The sequence below is a fragment of the Notolepis coatsorum genome, assembly GCF_963971535.1.
Source record: "Notolepis coatsorum genome assembly, chromosome: 1".
Taxonomy (NCBI): Eukaryota; Metazoa; Chordata; class Actinopteri; order Aulopiformes; family Paralepididae; genus Notolepis; species Notolepis coatsorum.
Window position 1 is genome coordinate 132,212,593 of NC_140165.1, and position 25,120 is coordinate 132,237,712.

The 25,120-nt window shown below is 43.2% G+C and overlaps 1 protein-coding gene across 1 annotated transcript in view; it reads right to left on the reverse strand.

The window, feature by feature from the left end:
* Window positions 1-1,300: 1,300 nt before the first annotated feature.
* The window catches only part of qng1 (Q-nucleotide N-glycosylase 1), a 39,656-nt gene continuing 15,836 nt past the window's right edge, over window positions 1,301-25,120 (reverse strand). Inside the window, exons 3-7 of the mRNA XM_084321277.1 lie at window positions 21,645-21,791; window positions 13,361-13,473; window positions 12,582-12,725; window positions 2,048-2,243; window positions 1,301-1,894 (exon numbers count right to left, since the gene is read on the reverse strand). Of these exons, the coding sequence (XP_084177403.1) occupies window positions 1,665-1,894; window positions 2,048-2,243; window positions 12,582-12,725; window positions 13,361-13,473; window positions 21,645-21,791 (830 nt within the window). The 3' untranslated portion in view covers window positions 1,301-1,664. The remainder of the gene's footprint in view (window positions 1,895-2,047; window positions 2,244-12,581; window positions 12,726-13,360; window positions 13,474-21,644; window positions 21,792-25,120) is intronic.

Genomic DNA, 25,120 nt, shown 5'->3' on the forward strand with positions numbered 1-25,120 from the left:
ATCAGACACATTACACATTAAAAAGGTATCTTGCCAATGGGATTTTCTTTTAGTAATTAAAATGCATAGACACACTCACTCAAACAAAAACTACATATAACAGATTCCTACTCAATTGCTTTTTCATTTAATTTCAAACCTTTATTTATACTCAAAAGGCAACTGAGGTTTCCCTCATTTAGTTTAGTTTACATACAGAAATAAGCAATCATAAATACAGCATAGAAATCACAGCATAAAAAAATCACAATAAGACAAGAGGGTAGACAAAAGCAATAACAAATCAATTAAAACACATACAACTTGATCAACAATTGTTAATAATCAATATCCTAAATTCTGCAATATAGGAGATTCTAAATTAATTCCATGAGTGAGGGGCATCATAATAAAATGCATTTACCCTTTTCCAAGCAAACGCAGGGGACCTCAAGGACCAGCCAATCACTAGAACAGGTTCCATAGGTTCCAACATCCCATTCCAATAATGATGTGATAAGGAGGTAGCTTAGCAGTAAGGGGTGTTTGTTGTGCCTCTGTCAGAGGGCCAACCAACCTTCTCATAAAGGTCACAGTGATGAGTGCATGTATCTATCACCAGTAATGAATCTGAGTGCAGTGATACACAGTCCAAGGATTTAAGAGTTGATGTCTATAGATTACATCACCATAGTCCAAAACTGCTTCAACAATTATCTTCCTACTAATCAAAGGAAAGCTGGTTATGTTTCTGTACAGGAGGCCAATTTTCTGTTGCAATTTGGAGGCAAGGTTGTCCACATGGAATTTAAATGTATCATCAAACCACACACCAAGATATTTATATTCAGTGACACTCTCAATGCTAGAACCACTTAAGGTAGATGTGTACACTGTCATAATCCATATGTCTGGCTCTAGAAAACAGCATACATTTAGTTTGACTAGCATTAAGAACCAATTTGCATTTAATAAGAGCTTCCCGGAGGGCAATAAAGGAAAGTTGTATGTTCTCAATGGCCAACTGTAGAGTCAACAATACAATACAATACACAACAGTATCATCCACATGCAGATGGGCTTGACAGCCTTTCAACAAAGACACAATATCATTAATATAAATACTGAAAAGGACAGGACCTAGATTTGAACCCTGCTTTAGTAATTGATAAAAATTCAGATTGGGCATAAGCCGACTTTACACACCGATGTCTCCCTGACAGATAATCTTGGAACCAATCACATACATTTCTATACAAATCAATACTAGTTAACAAAGGTTAGTCGCAAAACTGAAAAGGTATGATGGCAGGAAACCGTAAACTGTCAATTAATCAAATAAAATATTTATTTCAAATATAATACTGTTGCACATGCATTGCATTTCACAATTTTATATTACACCAAAATCTTTGGGAGAAATATCATTGATTCATGGCTCATAAATTATCCAATGTTAAAACAAGAGAATATATATGGAAATATACTATATTTGAATCCAAAGCAATTTCTTCGAACATTTGTATGATTTATTTTTTACTTTACTCGCTAATTTGCCACAATTTGTGTACAACCCACAGCTATGTAAAATTGTCTAAATATTTCAGAAGATAAGTAGTTTCCTCCCCAATAACTGTAGATGCACCGTTTCATCCAACGGCAGCAGTACGTAACAGGCCAGCCAGTCAGTAGTAAACGCAGCGTGTGTGATGTATGGGGATGTGGGCCATGTCTCTATGGTGCTGCTTTGCGTACGGCCACAGGTAGAAGTCAATGAGAGCGGAGTTGATGTTGCAGCTCTGCCCGTCCCTCTCCTGCATCAGCTTACAGAGGTGGGCTTTGATCAGTTCCACAGACCAGATGGAACAACCTCGAATCTCCACCTCTCGCCTGTCCCCTGAACTCAGCAGCTCACCTGAGAGAGGAGGAGGGATCAACAGCTTGAACGATTATAGAGGGAGACGGCAGTTAATTAATTTGAGCGTGCATGTGTGAGAGAAAAACGGCATACAAAAACATCCACCGTGCACACACACACTCCCCTCCCCTTCTCTCCTCCCCCTCTCACCGTTCTTCAGTGCCTGCATCAGTGTGTCCGAGTATCGCAGGGCCCCGAGGTAGACCAGGGCCTGTGGGACTCTGTAGTCGGCAAACATGGTGAGGCGGTCCAGGTTAAACAGGTCCGTCTCCCCTCTGGACTGCATGATGCCCCAGTAATCTGCCACCAGGATCTGGGCACGCTTGTAGAAGGCAATCCTCTTGCCCTGGGGAGGAACAGACACAGGGAAGTTATCAGGACAAGGTGAAAAGAAAAAGAAGAAACCAAGGATGTATGACGAAGCCAGCGTTGCAGCTTGGCCAACTGAGCAAACACACACACATACATACCAAGCAACGAACCCAGATCGATCAAATACTAAATAAGAAAAATAACATTTCTACATGTCCCCCTCAATTCCCATGTGGTGAAAGTGTAATAAGTGATCCATATATTTCTTGTAGTTTCAATAATGTCTTGTCAATGTGGGTGCTTCTCTCTCCAAGAATATACAGTACAAGACACAGGAGGTAATCCAATGGAATTCATGACTGATCATTATGTATCAATATCAACAGTTTAGCCCACCCTCTTCTGTCGAGGTAAAGGAGATTGTGAACGACCTCAAGAGCTCTGCGGCTGGCCATGATGAAATTAGAGTGACTTTGTTGAAGGACGTTATTGATTTCATCGTTGAACCACTTGCATTATATATGTGCCAAATCTATGGAACATGGTGTAGTACCCAAAAGCAGGAGAATTGGCAACGTCACATCTCTATTTAAATCAGGTGACTCTAGTAACTTCACTAACTCCTGCCCTGTTCCTCAAAGATTCTGGAAATAAATGGTTTACAAACAAATCTCTAATCACGGAGGAAAATATTCTTTATGAAAAGTAAACCAATTCGGATTTAGGAAAAAACATTCTACATTCATGGCCCTATTACAACTGACTTAACTTAATTAAAATGTTCACATCTATAAAACGAATGAATTTGCTCTGGGTATCCTCATCAATTTATAAAAATAAAAGAAATTCAAGCTAAAACGTTACGGTTTCCAGGATCAAACCTTGAAATGGTTGGAAAGCTATGTGATAGAGAACAGTATGTGCTCATCAATGGCACAGCTTCTAACAAAGCAAAGATAAACTGTGGTGTTCCACAAGGTTAGATTCTGGGTCCCCTACTTTTTACCTTTTACATTAATGATTTTCCGGTTATCTCTCCAACCTTCTTCCCCATATTATTTGCTGATGACACTACCTTGCTTTTCACTCATAAAAACTTCAACTCCCTTATCCGAGATGCAAATTCTGCTCTGGTTTCAGTCAATAAATGGTTTTGTTTGAACAAGCTCCCATTAAATGCACAAAGAAAATCCTATTTTATAATGTTTACCAGTAAACAAAAAACAAAAAAAATGCCCTAGTGAAGCTGCCAAGCTGTTTTCAGTAGAGTTGAATTGGCTCAAGTCTACTCAACAAAATATAAGCATAAGATAAGATAATCCGTTATTGATGGAATTCTTGTTGATGAGAAGCTAAATTGGAAAGAACACATCAACTTAGTACAGTATGTACCAGAGTAACAAAACCACTTGGAATCATAAGAAAGATATCTGGTCTCGTCAGTCAAGATTGTAATAACATAATATTAGAGTAAAATGTACCCCCACCTCTCCTACTGTAATATTTTATGGGTCAGTCCATATCACACTTACGTATATCCAAAACATATACCCAATTCAAAATAAGTTTGTCAGGATAGCCACCTCCTCTAACAGACTGGAGCCATCTGCAACTCTTCTAAAAAAATGCATCAATATATTTCAAATGTGCACTTTTATTTTTAAGTATCTGTATGTCCCAGAGTCCATTCAATAATTATTTCCAGAGGCAGAACACAAGGCAGTCATCCCATCTCCACTTTACCACACCTGCCATGGCAAATTCTCTTTCAAATACAAGGCCGTGATTCATTGGAATGACTATCAAAATAATTAAATACAATACAATCTTCTTCTCTGAATGTTTACAAACGTAAACAATACGTTCCTAATTGACTAATATCAAATGTAGATATAAAACACATTTATGTCAGTATTTCTGTCCCTTCCCTCTGTGCCGTTTACAGTTTTTTTTTCATTGTCTTCAATATGAACTCATAGAAAGCTAACATGTTTTTTTTATTTTTATTTAGCGTATTTTCGGAATCAAGTGGAGGCCTCGCATAGGCCCGTTTGGATCCCTTTCCTCTGAAATAGTTGGCCAATGACATGCTTATAGGGAGGTGTAGTCTGACGTCACTTTAGTCTCCTGCGCGGTCCACCCGTATAGGAATTTATCATTGGGAACATTTATTATTGGCTATTGTAAATAATTCTGCCTCATGAACATTCGTAAGCTTTCCATTTTTGCACAAAATGAGTTCCCTTCTATCACTAACATTATTTTAAGCATTTTTGGTTGAAATAAAATTATACGTAATTATTTTACGATTAATTGCTAATTGTTTCATGGTGAGCTATAGATTGTGGATGAATACACACAGAAAGGTACACCATGCCAATGTTCATGCTTTATTTCTTTTAAACTAGACGATTTATAAATGTGTCCATTGGAAATACATTGCAATTTCAAGCGAGGTGGACCGGCCGGAAACAACAATGACGTAACCACTACACCTCCCTATATATACCCACAGTCTCATGGCACCGATCCAGACTAGGGAAGGGCTGAAAATGGATCATGTCATGTTCATTTCCACCAGGAGGGGGCCTGCATAATTGTTTTCAAATAAATTACCAGCATTTAAAAAAATAACTATATTAAAAGGCTTGGTGCATCTCTTTCTGTTCAGATATTAAGCAATCATTAAATTTAACATGTGCGGGTAAAGAGATAGTGGTCATGCTTTTATCAGTATTTACTGCTTTCCAGACGTTGATGGATGTGAATAGGAGCTTGTTACAACCTCGCTCTGAATTGAAAAAAAGGAGGGGGACCAAACACCAAAATCATCAATGAAATCATTCATTATTTAATATTATATTGCAGCTCCAACTTTTGCCTTTCTTCTTCCTGTACTAACTCAAACTCACACAAGCGCGCATCTTGTCTCAGTTTTTCTCAGAAATGTACATAAACTTTCCTGTTCACGTGCCTCTGTCTGTAACGGCATCAACTCCTTTTGCTGTCCAACTACAGCACTTGACACCAGAGATGGAACTGTCTGAGGTACAGGGGCTGGAGAGCTAGAGCTAGCAAAAGGGCTCCCCTTTTGAGCTGCTAGGCTCCATTGTAGCAGTCAAAACTCCTAACTCAACTAAATTTGCCTTCTGTGCCAACTTGAAATCTTTGTGCAACTGTTTAGAAATATCTATCTTGTAGTGTTTTGCCACTTTCAACAAATGGTCCTCAGCAAAAAAGGTATTAAACAACTCCTCACTTGGAAACTGAACAAAATCTTCAATAGAACATTAAGACTAAATAACAATAACAAGTAGGCCAGACTCACAAACTAGGCTACCAAAAGCCAACATACACACAAGTATGCTGAGCTATTGGACAATAACGTGACAAGCAAAAAACGATGCAATCATGTTATATTACCAGGCTAAATGTGGGGCGACAACCTACCTTATATCCAGTGGCAGAGAGACAGAAATAAATGAAAAATCCATCCCCCTAATTAACTACCTAGTTTATAAGCCAACTAGCTCACTCAGTCCTAACTAACCCTGTCGCTGCTCCCATGAGCCACTCCCACCCATCTCTCCCCTGCAGCAGAGCCCAAACCACACCCCACTACCATGTATTTTGTATGCATCAGTTAGGCCTAGAAACATAACCTACAGTGTAGTTTAACATATAATAATGATAGGCCTACTGTCGTGTATGTTGTCTAATTACACAACTACATAACATAAGAATCACGGAGATGGAGATAGCGTTGAACCCATGGCTTTAATGACGTACCCCCAACCTGGCAGTACATTCATATGACCTGTGCGTAACGTAAGCACGCATGACAAGAGGGGCGTATATAGACTAACGTTAAGTAGTCCCTGTACTAACTCCATACATTACACATCCTCCCCCTTTAGCTTAACGGTATGAACACAAATAATAACAATAAATGTTTCCACAATAAATGTATGGCCTACATCAATCCTTAACCAAATGTCTATTAACTATGACATTATGTTTTCAAACATGTCTGAATACAACATGGCCCTTATGCTACAGATCAAGTCTCTGAGGCGGTTTATGCTGCCTCTCTGGGTAGCGTCTCACTGGCTCGCTTGAGAGCGGGGAACCAGGCTGTGGAGACATCTCAGGTGGTGAGGTATCAGCACTAGAGCTCTCAGTTTCGTACGGAGCTGCGGTGGGTGGTGCTGAGCAAACTGGATTGTCTATTTCCTGCTCAGGTTAGTCCAGGCCAGGTGACACACTGTTCTGTACCTGAGTGTCCAGGATTTGGTCAACATGACGTCTCCATACATCATCTCCCATGTCCACAGTATACATCAGTGGTCCATCACGTGACGTGATTGTTCCGGTGTTCCACTTGTCCTTCCGATAATCACGAGCGAGAACTGTCTGTCCTACTTTGAAGTTCCTTGTTGGTTTGTCGTTAAGATGTTTGAACCGTTTGTCCTCCACGTCACGTTGCACATCTGGTTTGAGAAGGTCCATGTGAGATCTCGCTGGCGTCTGGTTGGTGGTGGTGTGTGTGGCATTGCGATATGCAAAGAGGAATTTGTCGATTTTGTGCTGGATCGGTAGCAGGGTTTCCGTTAGAAAAAATTGTTGCCGGTCTCAGGGTCCGGTAGATTTAAATCTACCGGTCAAATGAGAGAAATTCCGATGAGTTTATTGAGCTTAAAAACAATTGATAGGCAGGCTATATAAAGAATGACATCCTCAAGGCATGTAGATTTATAATATTTTAACTTAAAACTAGGCTACTTTTGCGTATACAGTCATTATATTCCAAATAAAATAAGTCCAGAGACTCCGTGCTGCTGCCGACTTTAAATCAAATAGGTGTCTGTGGGCAGTCACCCGACATTAATAAACAGCAGTCTGTTATAATCAAATTTTTATGAGCTAACGAATTCCGTTATATTGGACATTTGTATTAATTATATCAAGCGAAAAACTGAGAAATTTGGCAGAGAGACGGCAACATTATCGTGGGTTTGCGTGATGACTCTCTCCACCTCCCAACGACTTATTTGCGAGAGTATGCCGCTGCAAAGCAGCAGATTCAGCTGTTTTCAGGCTCTATCTGGGGACCGCTCAGCAGCGCCCCCCACCCAACAGCTGAATTGCCAATGGCTGAATTGGAGTATTGCACTGTGCCGGCACAGATGGTGTGCAGCTGCGGCTCTGCAGCTGCATGCAGTCGCAAATCTAGCAGCAAGCTCCCGCTTACAACAGTGTTGGAATTATTAGACCTGCTTGGTGAAGCAACGATGAAACAAGTGTAATGATTGTTTCGTTCATCGCATAGGCTATTTAATTTTAGCCTATTTTAATACAATTCAAATAATCAAATTGTGCTTAGAGGGAATAATTTTCACCAGACATTAAGACCGGAGAGATATGTCGGACTTCAACAGATTTTGCTGGTCAAATACCGGTAATTACCGGCTAACGGAAACCCTGATCCGTAGATCTTCATTATCTATCGCTTTGATTGCTTTCTTGAATGTCTGCACAAATCTTTCTGCTAAGCCATTCGTGGCTGGATGGTATGATGCAGATGTGAAGTGCTTGATTCCATTTCTCTTTACAAACGCCTGGAATTCATCCGAAACTAACTGGCGTCCATTATCTGTGCATATCTGTTGTGCTAAACCATTCCTGGCGAACACAGTCCTCAGCACAGAAATGGTCTTCTCAGATGTAGTTGACTTCATTTTTATCACTTCCGGCCATTTTGAATGCACATCTACAGCGATCAAGAACATTGAGTCTTTGAATGGTCCTGCGTTGTGCTATTTAAGTGACACTCTTAGCCCTAGGCTGTAAGGTGAAAAGCCCTGTGGGCGAACTCTGACTGGCCAACGGTACGTTGCATTGGATGCGCCGTTTATATCCGCATTTCTCTCTTGTTTCATATATCTAGTTACTAATTAATGCCGTTTGTTTCCTTTCCTTTGTATAGGTAAATAATCTGACTGACTATCGACTCTGTATAGTCTACTGACGTTTGAATGAACACTGCTGACTAAACGCTGATTGCCTACTGACTAACGTCTGACTAACTGTAACCTGGCTACTGCTGGCTAAACGTCTGGCTACACTATCAAGTACTGGTGGTTGCTAATTGCAACCTAACTATCAACGAACTATTATCATCGTCGACTTGGTTGAACATTACCAAATGCCATATCGACCTTTACTGACTGTAGTGTCCGCTTGTCGCTCCCCAATGAATCGACAAGCGTCCACGATGCACCCGCAATTAGTTATCTTACTCGGTCCCAAAGTTTGTGATGGAAATATGGAATGTCCCAAGTTGCTGCTGTTTACAGAGTTTATTGTTGTCCAAGGGTGAATGATGGTGAATGAAGGGTTAAATCAGAACAGTTGTCAATTGCTCCATTCAGAGTTCCAAACGGTGAGACAGGTAGAAAAATGTATCCTCATCACAGGTGCATGGGATTATGTTAATTAGCTAGGCTACTTATAGAAGAGTGGCTATAATGGAGGCGGAGAGCCCTCTAGTGTTCAAACATAAATAAGACACTATCCTAAGCACAATAATAATAATATTAATAAACAAAACACTCATATGGCCTTTACACCGGCCCCTAATTGTGTCTACACAATTATAAAACAAATAACATGGTCAGGTGAGTGTTCATTATAGCTGGCCATTCTTCTACATACTGGCGCCTAATTGTGCTTTAAACTAAACAGTTACAAAATATATATATATATATATCAGAGAAGCTACCGACATAATCAATTTCAAATCATAATTCCAAACACAAATAAGCTTGACTGGGTCCTGGTTTTCACTTGTTGTCCCCGTGCATGGGAAGAACAAATTAGTTAGCGAGTCAAGTAACAATCAAGGTATTTCCATAATATTCAAAGTACTTCAAGCACTAGGCTGTTGGTCACACTTTGGTCCAACAACTGGTTCCATTATTATGGGTACTGTTCTAAAATATAAACATACAAGATATATTTGAGCCAAAGAAATAATGCCTCTTTTTTTTAAACAACAGAGCCATATAGCTCTGATAGGTATATAGCCAATGTCTACTGGTTGTGGCTCTCCATCAGCCAGTGGAGGTCGTGGAGGACAGGGGTGATGTGATCAGAGCGACGGGTGGAGGTGAGCATGAGGCAGCAGAGTTTTGGACATATTGGAGTTTATTGAGGATAGTGTTTGGTGAGCCGTAGAGGATGCTGTTACAATAGTCCAGTCTTGATGAAATGAATGCATGAACCAGTGTTTCAACAGCGGAGAGTGATAGGGAGGGGCGGAGACAAGCAATGTTCCGGAGGTGGTAGAAGGCCGTTTTGGTTATGTGGTTCACATGGGGGAGGAAAGAAAGGGTGGAGTCCAGGATGATGCCAAGGTTACGGACGTAAGTGGAGGGGGTGACAATGGAACCATCAATATTTAGGGAGAAATCCTGTAGTGATCCATATTATTTTACGTGCATTTGTCTCTTTCATGCGATGCAGCTCTAGACATGCTAAGTCACTACTGTCTGGGTGCTGCTTTCTTGCTACTTTGCGTTTTGTCAGAGTACTGTTTTTTTTCCTGATTTTCACACTCTCTCAATGTGACCTTGCTTTTGACATTTTCTACACTCTGTCTTTGAACCAACATTTATCTGGATCGTGTTATGTCTTGCCACAACGATAACATTGCTTTCCTGGTTTCAGTGACATTTTATTGGTTTCACACTATCCCTTTTTGTTGTATTTCTGATGCTCCCCTTGCTGCAGTTTCCATACATATTGCTATGTTGAGCGCCTTTTTATAATCAAGGTCTTTCTCTGACAGTAGTTTCTTCTGTGTGGCTTCATTATGCATACCACAAACTAGTCTGTCCCTCAACGCATCATTTAGGCCTAGTCTGAAATCACAGTGTTCTGACAATCTGCGTAGCTCTGCAACATATTCAGATATGCTTTCCCCTTTGTCCTGATTTCGCTTGTGAAACTTGAATCTCTCTGTAATTACCAATGGTTTGGGGCTTAAGTGGTCTTGTATCCTGAATTTCTTTGAATGTCTTCTCTGCGGGCTTCACAGGTGCTAGCAAATTGCGCAGCAGTCCGTAAGTCTTTGCGCCCATCACACTCAACAGAACGACAGCTTTTTCTTCATCGCCGATAAGATTCGCCTGGCAATAAATCTCTACTCTTTCAATATAACTTGTCCAGTCTTCAATACTGCTATCAAATGCAGCCAAAGTGCCAATCAACAACATTTTCATTCAGTCCAAGATTATTTCTGTCAAACTAGCTTTGTGCACTTTTCCACTCGACTCACGTGAACCTTATTCTTCTCACGTGTGGTCCGTAGCCAGCTAGCATGCAGCCCACACTTTACAATGCAAGTGAAGTTTGGGTCTTCCCCTCGAAAATCTCCTCTCCTTCGTGACCGGTGGCCTCCTTCGGTGGTTTCATGAGTGAAAAAACGTAGGTACTTTTAATCTCGTCGCCAATTTGTCATGTATGTTGTCAACATACAGTACAACTACATAACATAAGAATCACGGAGATGGAGATAGCGTTGAACCCATGGCTTTAATGACGTACCCCCAACCTGGCAGTACATTCATATGACCTGTGCGTAACGTAAACACGCATGACAATAGGGGCATATAGACTAACGTTAAGTAGTCCCTGTACTAACTCCATACACCTACGTATTTATTGTATACATCAAACACAGCACTATCTACAGCATATTTTGAGATTACGTTAAATCGTGTGCCTACAATTCTTCTTTTATTTTTATTTTAACTGAAATCTTTGGAATGGTGTGCGTTCTGGAGAAAGGAGAGAAAAAGCAACACAAGTCAGCGTTTTTCCTCAGTACGTCTGCAACACCCGAGAGTTATGAAACACCACCAGATCTCTGTAAACTGCAAACCTGCATCTTGACACTGGAACTGGCGTTCTACAACCCTGGTCGGCAGGAACAAAGGCAGGAACCTAGTTTGGGATTGGTGTCGCATCACATCCCTATGAAATAACATATTACAGGGGCAGTGGCTTTAATGGTTGGACCAGAGAATTTGAAATGTTCTGGCCCGGAGAGCTGGTGGGAGGTTTAGTCTCCGAGCCCCATGTAAATGGATGTCTTACCAATATAGAGCAATGAGATAAGCACAGCTCATTGGCCACAGTTGACATTTAATGAAAATCAAAAATATTATTTGATTACAATCACCTGTTTGCTTAACAAGATTTCTGTGATGACCTGCCGTTTACCTACCAAGCTGTCTGTGATGACCTGCTGTTTACCTACCAAGCTGTCTGTGATGACCTGCTGTTTACCTACCAAGCTGTCTGTGATGACCTGCTGTTTACCTACCAAGCTGTCTGTGATGACCCGTTTACCTACCAAGCTGTCTGTGATGACCCGTTTACCTACCAAGCTGTCTGATGACCTTTGTTTACCTACCAAGCTGTCTGTGGTGATGATGTAGTAAATACTATAAAGAGAGGTGCTCCTTCACAGCACCTGTTAATTACTAGTTGGTCCCCGGTGGTATATGTCACACTATGTTAGCTACATATCAATCACAGCCAGGCAAATTAACATATTTTACATCTGAATTATGGCCATCGAAAACACATTGATGTAGCATATTTTGCCTAGTTATGAAGAATTTTAGAAGGCAGTTTTGGCACAACCCTTCAAAATCCTACCAGTCATTGAAAAGCATCTCACAATGAAGAAAAAAATAACCACATCTATTTATAGCCCGCAGCCTTAACTGATAGGATTGCGAGTGAGCAGCCTCCATTATTGACGGGGAGAATATCTGAGCCTTAGGCTTGCACATCCAACAGACAGCTGGCATCATGGCACCATGTGAAATATACTGCTCTGCTACTAGTGAATTAGCATCCATGTTACCGATGATGATGATAAATAATAGATATTGGTATTCATTTATTTATTAACATTTCTACAATATGCTAGCATTGTTGGCTGCAGTGATATAAAAGCCAAACAAGACAAGTCTAATAATGGCGTGGCTTCCCTGTGCAATCTTTAGCTATGAATAGCAAATGACTAGGTGTGCAGTTTGTGAATGAAGTGTGAGCTTGGCTAACATACATCTCTAACGTTGATAAGAGCTTGGCTAACATACGTCACTTACATTAATGTCGCTAGCTAGCGAACGTGTTGTGTTCCCTTGTGGTTTGACACTGTATGCCCATATCAGTGTGAGCTGTGATTGGTGTACTTTTGTGACAGACAGACTGAGATATAGACAAACCCTGTTCTAAGGGTAAATGGTACATTTTGTATAGCGCTTTTCTTAAAAAACTCTACTGTCACTCTAACCTCATATGTAGCCTCGTCTCTGTATGAAGGCAGCTTGTCCACAATGAGCTCCACCATCTTCTGAGCGTCGTTCCCAGCCCGACTGATGAAGCTCCGGAAACTTCTACCATATTCCAGAAGCACACGTCCTCCTTCGGTCAGTACCTTATTAAAATAACATCCAACAAGGTGTTCAAATTTAACGAGGGGCTGGTGCTGAGCAGGTAAAGCATGCATGCATGATTTAGGGTGGAATTTTCCCCGAGTCCCATCCCAGGTGACAATATCAAGCGTGTGTTATTTACTTCTGAAATACTGCATCCATCATCAGTACCTAGTGTTGGGTACCGTTCACATTTGAACCGATACCGGTACCTGTGAATCGATACCGGTACCCAACAGCACCTTTTTTCTGTACTTTACCTACCTCACTGAGGTAAAGTCAGTACCCATTATTTATTTAGAACAATTTCTTAATATGTATATAATATATAATATTGCAGCGAGTGTTGTCTGCATCTACTCTAGCTTTGTAATGTGTAACCGACTGCTTTGTTGTTGAATCAAGTCAAATCGTAGGTAAGCGTGTATTGTGTGCGTGAATGTTGACGTGAACTTGCGGCACACTTCATAGGTTTCGTGGTAAACAAAAAGTTGACGTCATCGGACTTAATCTTTTTTTTAAACAGTACCGAAATGTGGCACCGGTGGATCTCACGTGAATCGGTACTCGGTAGTACCGACGTGATTCGGTCAATACCCTTAAAAGTACCGGATTTGGTACCCATCCCCATCAGTACCTGGTGTCGCTCCTGGAGCATGGGCATGGGTGTGGCATTATCGGACCGCAGGACACACCCCAACTCCTCTACACTCATCCGGGAGAAGTACGAAGGATCTGTGATGGGAACACCTGATGAGGGAGAGGGAAAGAGAGAGAAAGAGAGATAATTGGCTCTAATCTTACACATTCAAACCCTGAGATTCCCACCTCCACGCCGGCTCCCTGGGCGGATCTAAAAGAATAGCTCGCAATTAAAAAGATTACAAGAGATAAAACACCATTCCATTATGTGAACCATAATTGGCTGAAATGCAGCAGTCATTTGGAGTTCATGCAAATTACTTTTCGGGTGTGAAGAGACATGATGGAGCCAAAGCAGTAAAAGAGTACCTGAAGAGCAGACTCATGGAGAAATACAGTGATATAAATGGCCAGATAATCGGGTGCAGGCATTGCCCTTCAGCATGCGGCATTCGATTGGCTAAACGTGTTCTCAGTTCTCACGTATGCAAATACTGGCTTAGGCGAGGAGTCTCGGGGGTTCAGAATGTGTAGGATTAGAGCCAACCATATCTCTCTTTAGCCCCTTTCGGACATGAACAGAGAGTCTGGTGCGGGCGTTGCTCTTTCGCACAAAGCATGCAATTCTCCGTGACAGACTAATGGAAACACTGCACTTGGTTTAGGCGAGGAGGGGTCCTAAACAACTAAAGGCACTAAAAGGGACTTCCTCCGCCTGTGTACGGAGGATCATCATTTTAAATATTTATTTAACCTTAACCGGAGCAAACTGGCCAGCATATCAAAAATATCCTGTTTCACAGCATTATTGAGCAAAAGCTGACCTCTCGTTTCAAGTATTTTTAAAGTGAAGCGTTTCCATCAAACAAGGCATTAAAATAAACATGCTTCATTTTTCAAATAAACATACAAATCAAAAAGTAAATAAAACAAAAATCGTAAAGTGGATAACCTGTTCACTCTTAACCCCAAAAGCAATCCTCACTCCAGAGTCCTGTTAGTACCAAAACAAAAACAAAGTGACCCACATAACCTCCCGCCCACTCACTATTAATGACTCACCCATCACCAACCCCCCCCCCTGGTTCGCAACCAGAGCGTGATCCTGGATCCCACCCACCCTCATTTGACCCCCATCCCCCCTGCTGCTGAATCCCTCATACACGCCTTAATTTCCTCCCGCCTAGACTACTGCAAGTCCCTCCTCACCGGCATCACCTCCCGCTCCCTCCATAGACTCCAGATGGTCCAGAACTCTGCTGCTCGAACACCAGGTCCCGTGACCACATCACTCCATTCCTCCACTGGCTCCCGATTAAGGAACACATACATTTCAAACTACCGGTACTACTCCACACCTTTAAAGCCCTCCATAGCCTGCCCCCCCCCCCCCCCTACCTGACTGAGCTCCTTCTCCCTTACCGCCCCACCCGATCCCTCCGGTCCTCTTCCACTGCTTTCCTCATTGTCCCGTCATCCAAATTAAAACATTTTGGTGATCGGGCTCTCACGTGCCGCACCCAGACTCTGGAACACCCTCCCTTCCCTCAGACCATCAGAGACTCTCCCTCACTCTCCACTCAAAACATACCTGTTCTCCCTATAGCATTCAACCTTTCCTACCCATAACCACCCTCCTCCAACCTACCACCTCCTTTTCCCCTGCCCCACCTTCTCTCCTGCCCCACCCCTCGGTTTCCCTTACTTACCCAACTGTTGTTGTCTGTTACTCGTGGTTTTATGTTCTTGTGTACTCATATTGTTCCCCTTTTCCCTGTGGTTCTATGTTTCTTTGTTTTTTGCCTATTGTCAGCGACTTTGGGTCCTTGAAAAGTGCTGTACAAAATAAATGAATTATTATTATTATTATTTTATAACAGATGCTGACCAATTTAACAAATGATGACCACTTAATAATCGTTTCAAGCAGACTAAAACACTGAGAAGCACACATAATTGTATATAAATGTATGACTTTGCTGCAGCCTCCACACGGTCACTTTTTGGAACATATTGGTCGCACATCGCCAACTCACTCAAATCTTGATGAGACAAATGCCTTTTATGTCTTGTCCTTGGTCAGGAATGAAATCGAAGAGAATGAAGATAACACAGATATACATTTTATCCACAACCCGTACGTTTTCATTTAACTATCAGCGTGAAATGGCCAACCGTACAACATTGTGTAAGGAACATGGTTTAGTCCATGTTAATCAACACACTCGCTGTGTGAATTCTGCAAACAATGACAGGCTTGTATTCGCACACAGGCTCAGTTGGTCAATAAGCAGACTAGGGACTTGGGTGCTGGGAGGCTAAACTCTGTGCAGAATAATTTGAACATTCGTATTGGTACTCCGCTTAATGTGCAGTTGAGATCAGGGCCCTCATTTATCAATGCTGCATATGCACAGATACTGTATGTGCGTAAACCGTGCGTACGATAATTTCTAAGCAAAGTGTGGGATTTATCAATATGAAAGTGTGCTTGAGATTGTGCATACATCTACGCACAGCTCCGACCATGCGTACATGGCACCAAGCGGTAGAATAGGAAAACTGCAGAATAAGACGGAATAAGCTTCCATGCATTAGAGTTTCAACACTGACGTGTTCGGTTACTTCGGTATGACTCATAATTAATTATAGTTAATTGTAAAATAGAGACATTAGTGTAATTATTGTCAAACCCTATAAATAGCATTTGGAATAGGTCTTTCCGAATGAATGCAGCATGGTTTATCTTGCGTTATCGGAAGACTCGTCGCGGGGAGCGTGTTTTCAGAGATAGGGCAGTCTATTTGCAGAGAGAACATAAGTAGAGTCTGCTACCCGAGACACATTCTCCTTGATTTGTACCGCAATTTGGGACCCAAATTGGAGCGTGGAACAAAACGCAAGTATGCCATCCCTGTGCACATTCAAGTCCTCTCCACTCTGGGATTATTGGCCACCGGCACGGTCCAGCGTGAGATTGGAGATCGGGCATTTCCCAACCCTCCATGAGCAGGATTATGCCTGCAGTGTTGGATGTCATAATTTCCCCAACCCCCAATTACATACAATACCCATATATCAATAATAACAGCAGGCCGAGGTCAAGAGAGGATTTTACGCCAGGTTACCCAACATCATCGGAGCAATAGACTGTACCCATGTAGCTGTCAAAGCTCCATCAATAAACAAATGCAGTTATGTGAAGAGAATGGGATTCCACTCGGTCAATGTACAGATAATCTGCGATGCGCATTTGGCTGATAAATGTTGTTGCCGGTGGCCGGGAGGAACGGACGACTCAATAATGTTATTTTATTACTGGCGTACCTGTAATAAAAATATCACTTAAATGCAGGTGATCGGGGTTATCCACTGAAGCCGTGGTTAATGACTCTGACCAACCCAATGACCCAAAAGGAGCGCAATTATAACAGGCTCACGCGCGCACAAGAGCCATTATAGAGCACAGTTGGCCTGCTGAAAGTTTGGTGGCTGTGCTCGTTTGGCACCTCCAAAAGCTGCAGCAATTCAGTCAAGAGGATCATACAGCAGTTTTAAGTAAGTCTACCCTTGCAAGGTCTTAATCTAACTTGAAAAAACATAAACAAAAAAAGGCATTTATTTTACAGTATATGGTTATCACCGCAAATGTAAACGCAAGCACAAAATAGTGGTTACGAGTTTTTATTCTCCATTGGGTTGCACAGGTAGCAATTTGCTTCAGTGACGTGTTCATTTCAGTCATCATTACAGTGCAAATGTCGGGTCAGCTTGTCATTTATTTGCTGTGCTGGTTCTGTAGGACTGCGTCAGTCAACACCCTCGGCTCCCGGCGCGCAGAAGAGTTGTCTGAAATTGACAACTTCATTGGATTTATTTATTCTCAAAAAATATAAAAAAATCATATGATTTTTCAAAATAAAAAGCAGGATATTATTTTGTGTCATGTTTCCAAATAAGATTGTTGCTTCAATTTGTTGGTTAGATGACCTCTGTGATCAATCTCGCTCTCAGTGAAGTTTCTCTTTTTAGTTCGCTTAGACATTATTCCACATTCCACAAACATACACCAACCTGCTCATATCCCTCCACAACTCCGTCAAAATCTACAAATATGCAGATGACACAACCATCATAGGCCTCATAATGGACAACAATGAAACATAATACCATACACACAGATCAACCATACAGTCACCTCGTGCACAGACAATAACCTCCTCCTCAACTCATCTAAAACCCAAGAACTCATCATCGACTTCAGACGCCAGCCAAACCCCAAAACCCCTGTATCCATCTCCGGCAAACCCATTTCTTGGCACCCACATAAGCAACAACCTCAAATGGAAAACCAACATAGACCACATCCACAAAAAAGCCAATCAAAGACTCTTCTTCCTCCGCCAGCTCAAAAAATACAGAATCAGATAACCTCTCCTGCTCCGTTTTTACCAGGCCATCATACAAAGCATCCTCACCTTCTCCATAACAGTTTGGTACAGCAGTCTGGACATTCACTCCAAAAACAAACTGCAAAGAATAATCAATAAATCCTCCAAAATAATCCGCACCCTCCTCCCATCACTCGAATCACTCCACCGCCAAAGTCAAATAATCTCTGACCCCACTCACCCAGCACACCATATCTTCCAGCTGCTGCCCTCCGGGAGGCGTTACAGATCCCTGACTACCAAAACATCCCACTTTAAAAACAGCTTCTTCCCCACTGCCATACGGACACTGAACTCCCTGTAGCAACCCCCCTACCTCTGTTGTTATGGACATAAACTGTGATATTGTGGTCTTTGTAATTATGTATCTATGTATTTAACTGCATGTAGTATGTATGTATTGTAAGTAGGGATGCTCAATATTGGCTTTTTTACCGATACCGATATACCGATATTGTCCAACTCTTAATTTCCGATACCGATATCAACCGATATCAACCGATACCGATATATGCAGGGTTCCCCCCCCCCCCAAAAAAACTGAATAATTTCAGGTAATTAACATTACATAAAGTCTTGTTGTGGAATTAACATAACATTATGCATACTTTTGACAATAAATAAAATCAGAATTTGTTCTTACTTGCTTGCCTGGGTAAATAAAGGTTATAGAAATGTAAAAAATATTAAAAATAAAAAAGAAATTGAAAACAGATACCAATATTTTCCGATATCAGATTTTAATGCCAATATCGGCCGATAATATCGGACATCCCTAATTGTAAGTGATGTTATATGTTCTATGTTGGAACAATGCTGTAATGCACTGAAAACAAATTCCACCAGCCTGGCTGGGTGGTCATTAAATAATCTAATCTAATGCATGTTCCCATGGGGGTGTTTAATTACCATATGGTTGATTAAGGGCGGTTCTGTATGCAAATACTTAGAATCGTGCACAAGCATAGACGGTAAGAACAATTGTTATTTATCAACACAGAGTACTTGCATGTGTGCGTACGACCTGTGGAAGCACGTTTGATAAATCCCGATTTTTCTGTGCATAGACAAATTACGTGCGTAGGAGCGAAAATAGAACACTTTCTACGCATTATTGATAAATGAGGGCCCAGGAGTCCAGTGCATGTGTGAAAGGGACTTAGGAGATACCAAATATACAGGGCAGTACAATACAGGGATCAAGAAATAGGGTCCTTACTGTACATAAAGGTTAGATCAATGTAGGATCCAGACAACTTTCTAACAAAACATTCTATAGCCATTCCTACAGTATGTGACCTCTACACACAAAGTACAATATATTAGTTACACTGCACATTTGGTAAGACTACTAAATACTAGGGCTGTCCCCGACTAAGGATTTGGATGGTCGACTATGATTGGCCAAAATGTGCCGTTAGTCGACTATTGGTCGACAATTTTTTTATTTTTTTTTAATAAAGTATATATATATATTATATTATATATTTTTTTTAATACTTTTTTGTGTATCATTCCATTTGGGCTGTGGGGGTGCTTAATGTCTGAAGGAGTCGACTGAAGGCTTCTTGTCCTCTGCAAAATCATGCAATTGGTCCACTGATGGATACATCTTGATATTTGTCTAGTCTAGTGTGTTCATTAGATGGGTGAAATCCTCTTTCAGTGCCTCTGTGCCTGTTTTCGTAGGCAGTTAGCCTCTGGTATGTGTGCCATTAGCGTTAGCCACACTTCTTTTTTCATTTGGAAAGAATGATATAAAAAAAATATATATATATATATATTATACGGCTACGGCTCATTTCGACCGATTAGTCGACTAATCGACTAATAGGGGCCAGCCCTACTAAATACTAATAATGCTGATTCTTAATTCATATTATTTATTAATAGTAATAATCCAGCTCACTCAAACTAGAGAAGTATGCCTTGCTCTCCATTGCTCAATGAGGGACAGGATGCATGTTGGTCCCTCATGGATGAGGATAGGAGAGACTAGTGCCTTGTCTCCATTAGCTATGTTCAGCCTGGCTGGGGCTAGCCATGGTTTAGTATGGTATGGTATGGTATGGTATGGTATGGTATGGTATGGTATGGTATGGTTTGTGTCTCCATTGCATTTCTTGTAAAGTTGCCGGTTTCCAGCAACCTTTCAAAATTCACACCACCAGATGTGGTACACAAGGTAAATCATGACGATATAACACTCGCAGCCAGGTCTGGCCAGGTTCTAAAGACAAGGGAGATGCTCGCTGTGCGCCAAACAGGCCACAGCTAAACCCTGGCTAGTGGAGACAAGGCAGAGCAGGCAGTTATGGGTGAGCGTATAGGAGAGAGACTAGCATGTCGATCTCACGGATGAAGGTAGAGGAGAAACTAGCATGCTGGTCTCGCATGGATGAGGGTAGAGGAGAGACTAGCATGCTGGTCTCTCATGGATGAGGGTAGAGGAGAGACTAGCATGCTGGGATGAGGGTAGAGGAGAGACTAGCATGCTGGTCTCTCATGGATGAGGGTAGAGGAAAGACTAGCATGCTGGGATGAGGGTAGAGGAGAGACTAGCATGCTGGGATGAGGGTAGAGGAGAGACTAGCATGCTGGGATGAGGGTAGAGGAGAGACTAGCATGCTGGTCTCTCATGGATGAGGGTAGAGGATAGACTAGCATGCTGGTCTCTCATGGATGAGGGTAGAGGAGAGACTAGCATGTTGGTCTCGTGGATGAGGGTAGAGGAGAGACTAGCATGTTGGTCTCGTGGATGAGGGTAGAGGAGAGACTAGCATGTTGGTCTCGTGGATGAGGGTAGAGCATGCTGGTCTCTCATGGATGAGGGTAGAGGAGAGACTAGCATGTTGGTCTCGTGGATGAGGGTAGAGGAGAGACTAGCATGTTGGTCTCGTGGATGAGGGTAGAGGAGAGACTAGCATGTTGGTCTCGTGGATGAGGGTAGAGCATGCTGGTCTCTCATGGATGAGGGTAGAGGAGTGATGAGCATGCAGCCTAGTCCATACTTCAGAAACACAAAAACAGGATATTGTAGTCGCAAATAACACACACCAGTAATAAAAGCTATTATAATACTAGACATACGTTTATGGATTTATCTCAAAATCCATATGGCATCACTGGCACTAGCTTAAAAACTGAGCCCAGTGTGGCCTTCAAAAGAAAGTGATGTCGGATGATCCGCTGGCTCATCGTTCGGTTTCAGATAATTGAAAGTAGACCAAAGTTTAACCATGGTCAGGACTGACGAGGAGTTATAATTCATGGTGATGATCAATGACGCAGTCTAATTGAACGGTTCTACTTTTCACAGACAGCAGTAGGCTACAGTTTAACTTCACTTTTATTTCATTTAAATAACTCAAAATGAATTACAAATACATTTGCATTTGTATTAGGGATTGGCATACATTTTCAAATATTCATTAAATTATAGAAAATAAAAGGGGGGGGGTAGTTACCAGTGACTATCGAATAGTCATGTTCTGAGTTTTGCCCATCCCTAATTTGTATCTTATGTAAATTAAACTATTTCAGTTAAAGGATCTATACCCAACTCCTTTTATTCAATAATTAGGAATAACCTACATCCTGGCCAGATAGGCTATACTTATTTTCTTTATAAAATACAAGATCTTCAAAAAATATTTTTTCAAGAGTCTTGAAAACCGAGGATGGTCTTATATTTGGATCAATACGGTAGCTAGTATCCAGAATATTAATGGACATGTAAAAACCCAATGTAGGTTCCAGTTATACATTTTTATTAATGAATAAAACAGTAATGGCATAGAAATTATCTTTAAATAAATTAGGCTTAACCTTCCTCCATGGCCCTGGTGACGGCGGCACACAGGGTCATATATCCGGTGTATGTGGTCCCTCTGAAGGTCACCTCACACTGCTGGTCATCTCGCTCTGGCCAGAAGGAGAAGTTCATGGTATCCACCACAAACACCCAGTTTATGGCCTGAAGAGTAGAAGAGGCAGGATGATTAAAAGGTGACATACTATGGATATTTTCAAAAATGTTATACAACTTCCTTCATTATGTGGAACATAAAATGGTAAATGGTGCATTTATATAGCGCCTTTATCCAATGCGCTTTACAATTTTGATCCTCACATTTACCCACTCACTCACACACCGATGGCGGAGGCGACCATGCAAGGTGCCGAGCTGCTCATCGGGAGCAGTTAGGGGTTAACCTTCTGTAGTGTGGTAGTGAAATATTAACCTTCAGTAGTGTGGTAGTGAAAGTGTTAACCCTTTTGTAGTGTGGTAGTGAAAGCGTTAACCCTTTGTAGTGTGGTAGTGAAAGGTTAACCTTCTGTAGTGTGGTAGTGAAAGCGTTAACCCTTTGTAGTGTGGTAGTGAAAGGTTAACCCTCTGTAGTGTGGTAGTGAACTCGTTAACCTTCTGTAATGTGGTAGTGAAAGGTTAACCTTCTGTAGTGTGGTAGTGAAAGGTTAACCTTCTGTAGTGTGGTAGTGAAAGGTTAACGACTAAGCGTTAAGCGTCCCGCTCTTAAGCCATACCGAGATATACCTCATCTCATGTACCTAGTGTACTCCATCAACGAATAAAACAAAAATACACCCATCACCTGCCAGGCCCTGCCCCTTTAGTGGCGTACTATAAAGTACTAGGCGTGGTCACCACTCACTCTTCCTCGGAAAAAATCGTTTCCAAAGAAAAGTTTCCCCAAGGGAACTCAGGGCACGCTAAGAGCGGGACGCTTAGCCAGTACTCATATAACTAGGTTATATACATAAACTGTCATTATATTTCGTATTGGCATCGCGTCCCGCTCTTAAGCCATACCGAGATATGGGGTAGAGCGGACGCGAGGCCCGACAGATGCACCCCCTGAGGACCCGTAAGCCCACATCAAGGGGGAGGGGAGTCCCGTCACCCCATCCTTCCTAATGAAGAGGGGGCGCAGTCAACTCCACCCGAGTGCGAACAAGAGGGAACTAGAACCCCTTGAACACACAGCACAGGTGGAACCACGTGTGACACAACACACTGTGGCCCATACCCACACACCCCTGCTACCCCACCAAAGGACGGGAAGCAGGAGAGGCCACAGACCTCAGAACCGCCTGGGAGACAGAACCCCCGGTCATGTCCATGAGGTAAAACCTTACGAAGGGACCCGGGGAGGACCATGAAGCTGCAGCACAGATGTCCTCCACCGAGGCCCCACCCAGCAGAGCGGCAGAGGCTGCCACCCCACGAGTGGAGTGCGCCCTGATGCCCCCAGGGGGAGCCAGCCCGGCCAACGTGTAGCAAAGGGCAATGCCCTCGCACAACCAATGGGACAGGCGCTGTTTCGATAGTGCCTTACCAGCACGAGAACCACCGTAACAGACAAAAAGCTGATCGGTAGCCCTGAGGCCCTGAGTACGGCTGAGGTAAACCCCCAAAGCCCGGACCGGACATGACAGGTGAAGGCCCGCCTCCAACTCACTAGCGTGAGGAGGTGGATGAAACGCCTGAACCACAATATCCCTGGAGCGGAAGGAACTCCGGATATTTTTAGGCACGAAGGCAGGATTAGGCCGCAGAGTGGCACCGCAATCGGAACGAAAAGACAGGCACTCTGGTCGTACCGAGAGAGCACAAAGCTCACCCACACGTTTAGCGGAGGTGACGGCCAGCAAGAACGCGGTCTTGAACGACAGCTGTTCCAACGGCGCTTGCTCAAGAGGCTCAAACGGGGCCAAGGACAACCGACCGAGGACCAATTGAAGATCCCAACTCTGAGCCAAAGAGCGTTTTACCGGCTTAACACGTCTGGCACCAAGCAGGAAACGCTTCACAAGAGGGTGGCTGAACAAAACATCACCCTCAAATCCCTCATGATAAGAGGATATAGCTGCTGCATATACCCTCACCGTCGAAGCCGACAGTCTATCAAGGAGAGACTGGAGGTAAACAAGGACAGCATCCAGGGGGCAGGACACCGGGTCCCTGCCCCCCGCCTTACACCACTCTTGGAACATACGCCATCTGCCCGCGTAAAGCGCGACAGTGGAGGGAGCATGCGCATTCCGGATGGTATCAACCACAGAAGGGTCCATCCTCTCCAGATTTACCCTCTCACCAGCCACACCATCAGATGTTGGCCCAACACCGGGTACTGAAACAGCGACCCGTGTGCTTGAGAGAGGGCCGTCGCAGACCAAGGAATAAGCCATGGCGGAGCTACCAGTAGCTGGATCAGGACCGGGAACCACACTGCCGTGCCCCGGTCCGGCGCGACCAGGATCACCGTCCTGCGCTCCCTCCGTATCCGCTCCAACAGCTGACCCAACAGATGTATAGGAGGAAAGGCGTACAGAAGGCCGGGCGGCCATGGAAACATCGAGAAGGCATCCACCCCCAAGGGGGGATGATCTGCCCGACTGACCGAGAATCACAAGGGGCACTTGTGAGAGCATCGGCTCGCAAACAGATCCACTGAAGCCTCCCCGAAGCGATCCCAGATCTGCCTGACTATATCGTGGCGCAGTTCCCACTCGTCGAAACGAGGACCGCCCCGAGACATCATATCCATGCCCACATTCTCCATACCAGGGATGTGGAGCGCCCTCAGACTGCGCAGCCTGCGAGATGCCCATAGCCAGAGTTCGACCGCCGCCCGGTGCAGGCGGATGGATCGAGTCCCACCCTGCCTGTTGATATACGCCGCTGCCGTCATACTGTCCGTTCTGACCAGAACGTGCTCGCCTACCACCAGGTGGACGAACCGTTTGAGGACCAGGAGGACCGCCCTCAATTCCAACCTCTGGTACTCGTACGCTACGCCCTGAAACAGGAACCGTAGGAACTTCTTGTGAGGAGGGAAAATCGGGATGTGAAAATACGCATCCTTCAGGTCTATGGTGGTGAACCAGTCTCCCCTTCTGACAGCAAGCAGCAGGAGTTTGACGGTCAACATCCTGAATGGTCTCGCCACAATCAGACGATTGAACGCGGACAGATCCAGTATAGGTCTGACCCCTCCCGTTTTTTTGGGCACCAGAAAATAACGGGAGTAGACGCCTGACATCGCGTCCTCTCTCGGGACCACGACTATAGCCTGCTTCGCCAACAGACATTGAATCTCGTCGGCCAGGGCTGTCACTGCTTCTGACCCTGACAATAGGGTCTGTACCAAACCTGAAAACGGAGGGTGGGGTTGTGCGAACTGCAAAACAAGCCCCTCCCTCAACGTTCTCTCCATCCACCCCTCCAAACAGCATTCTTGTCGCCATATGTGATAATAATCTCAAAGCGCACCCGCCGTCAA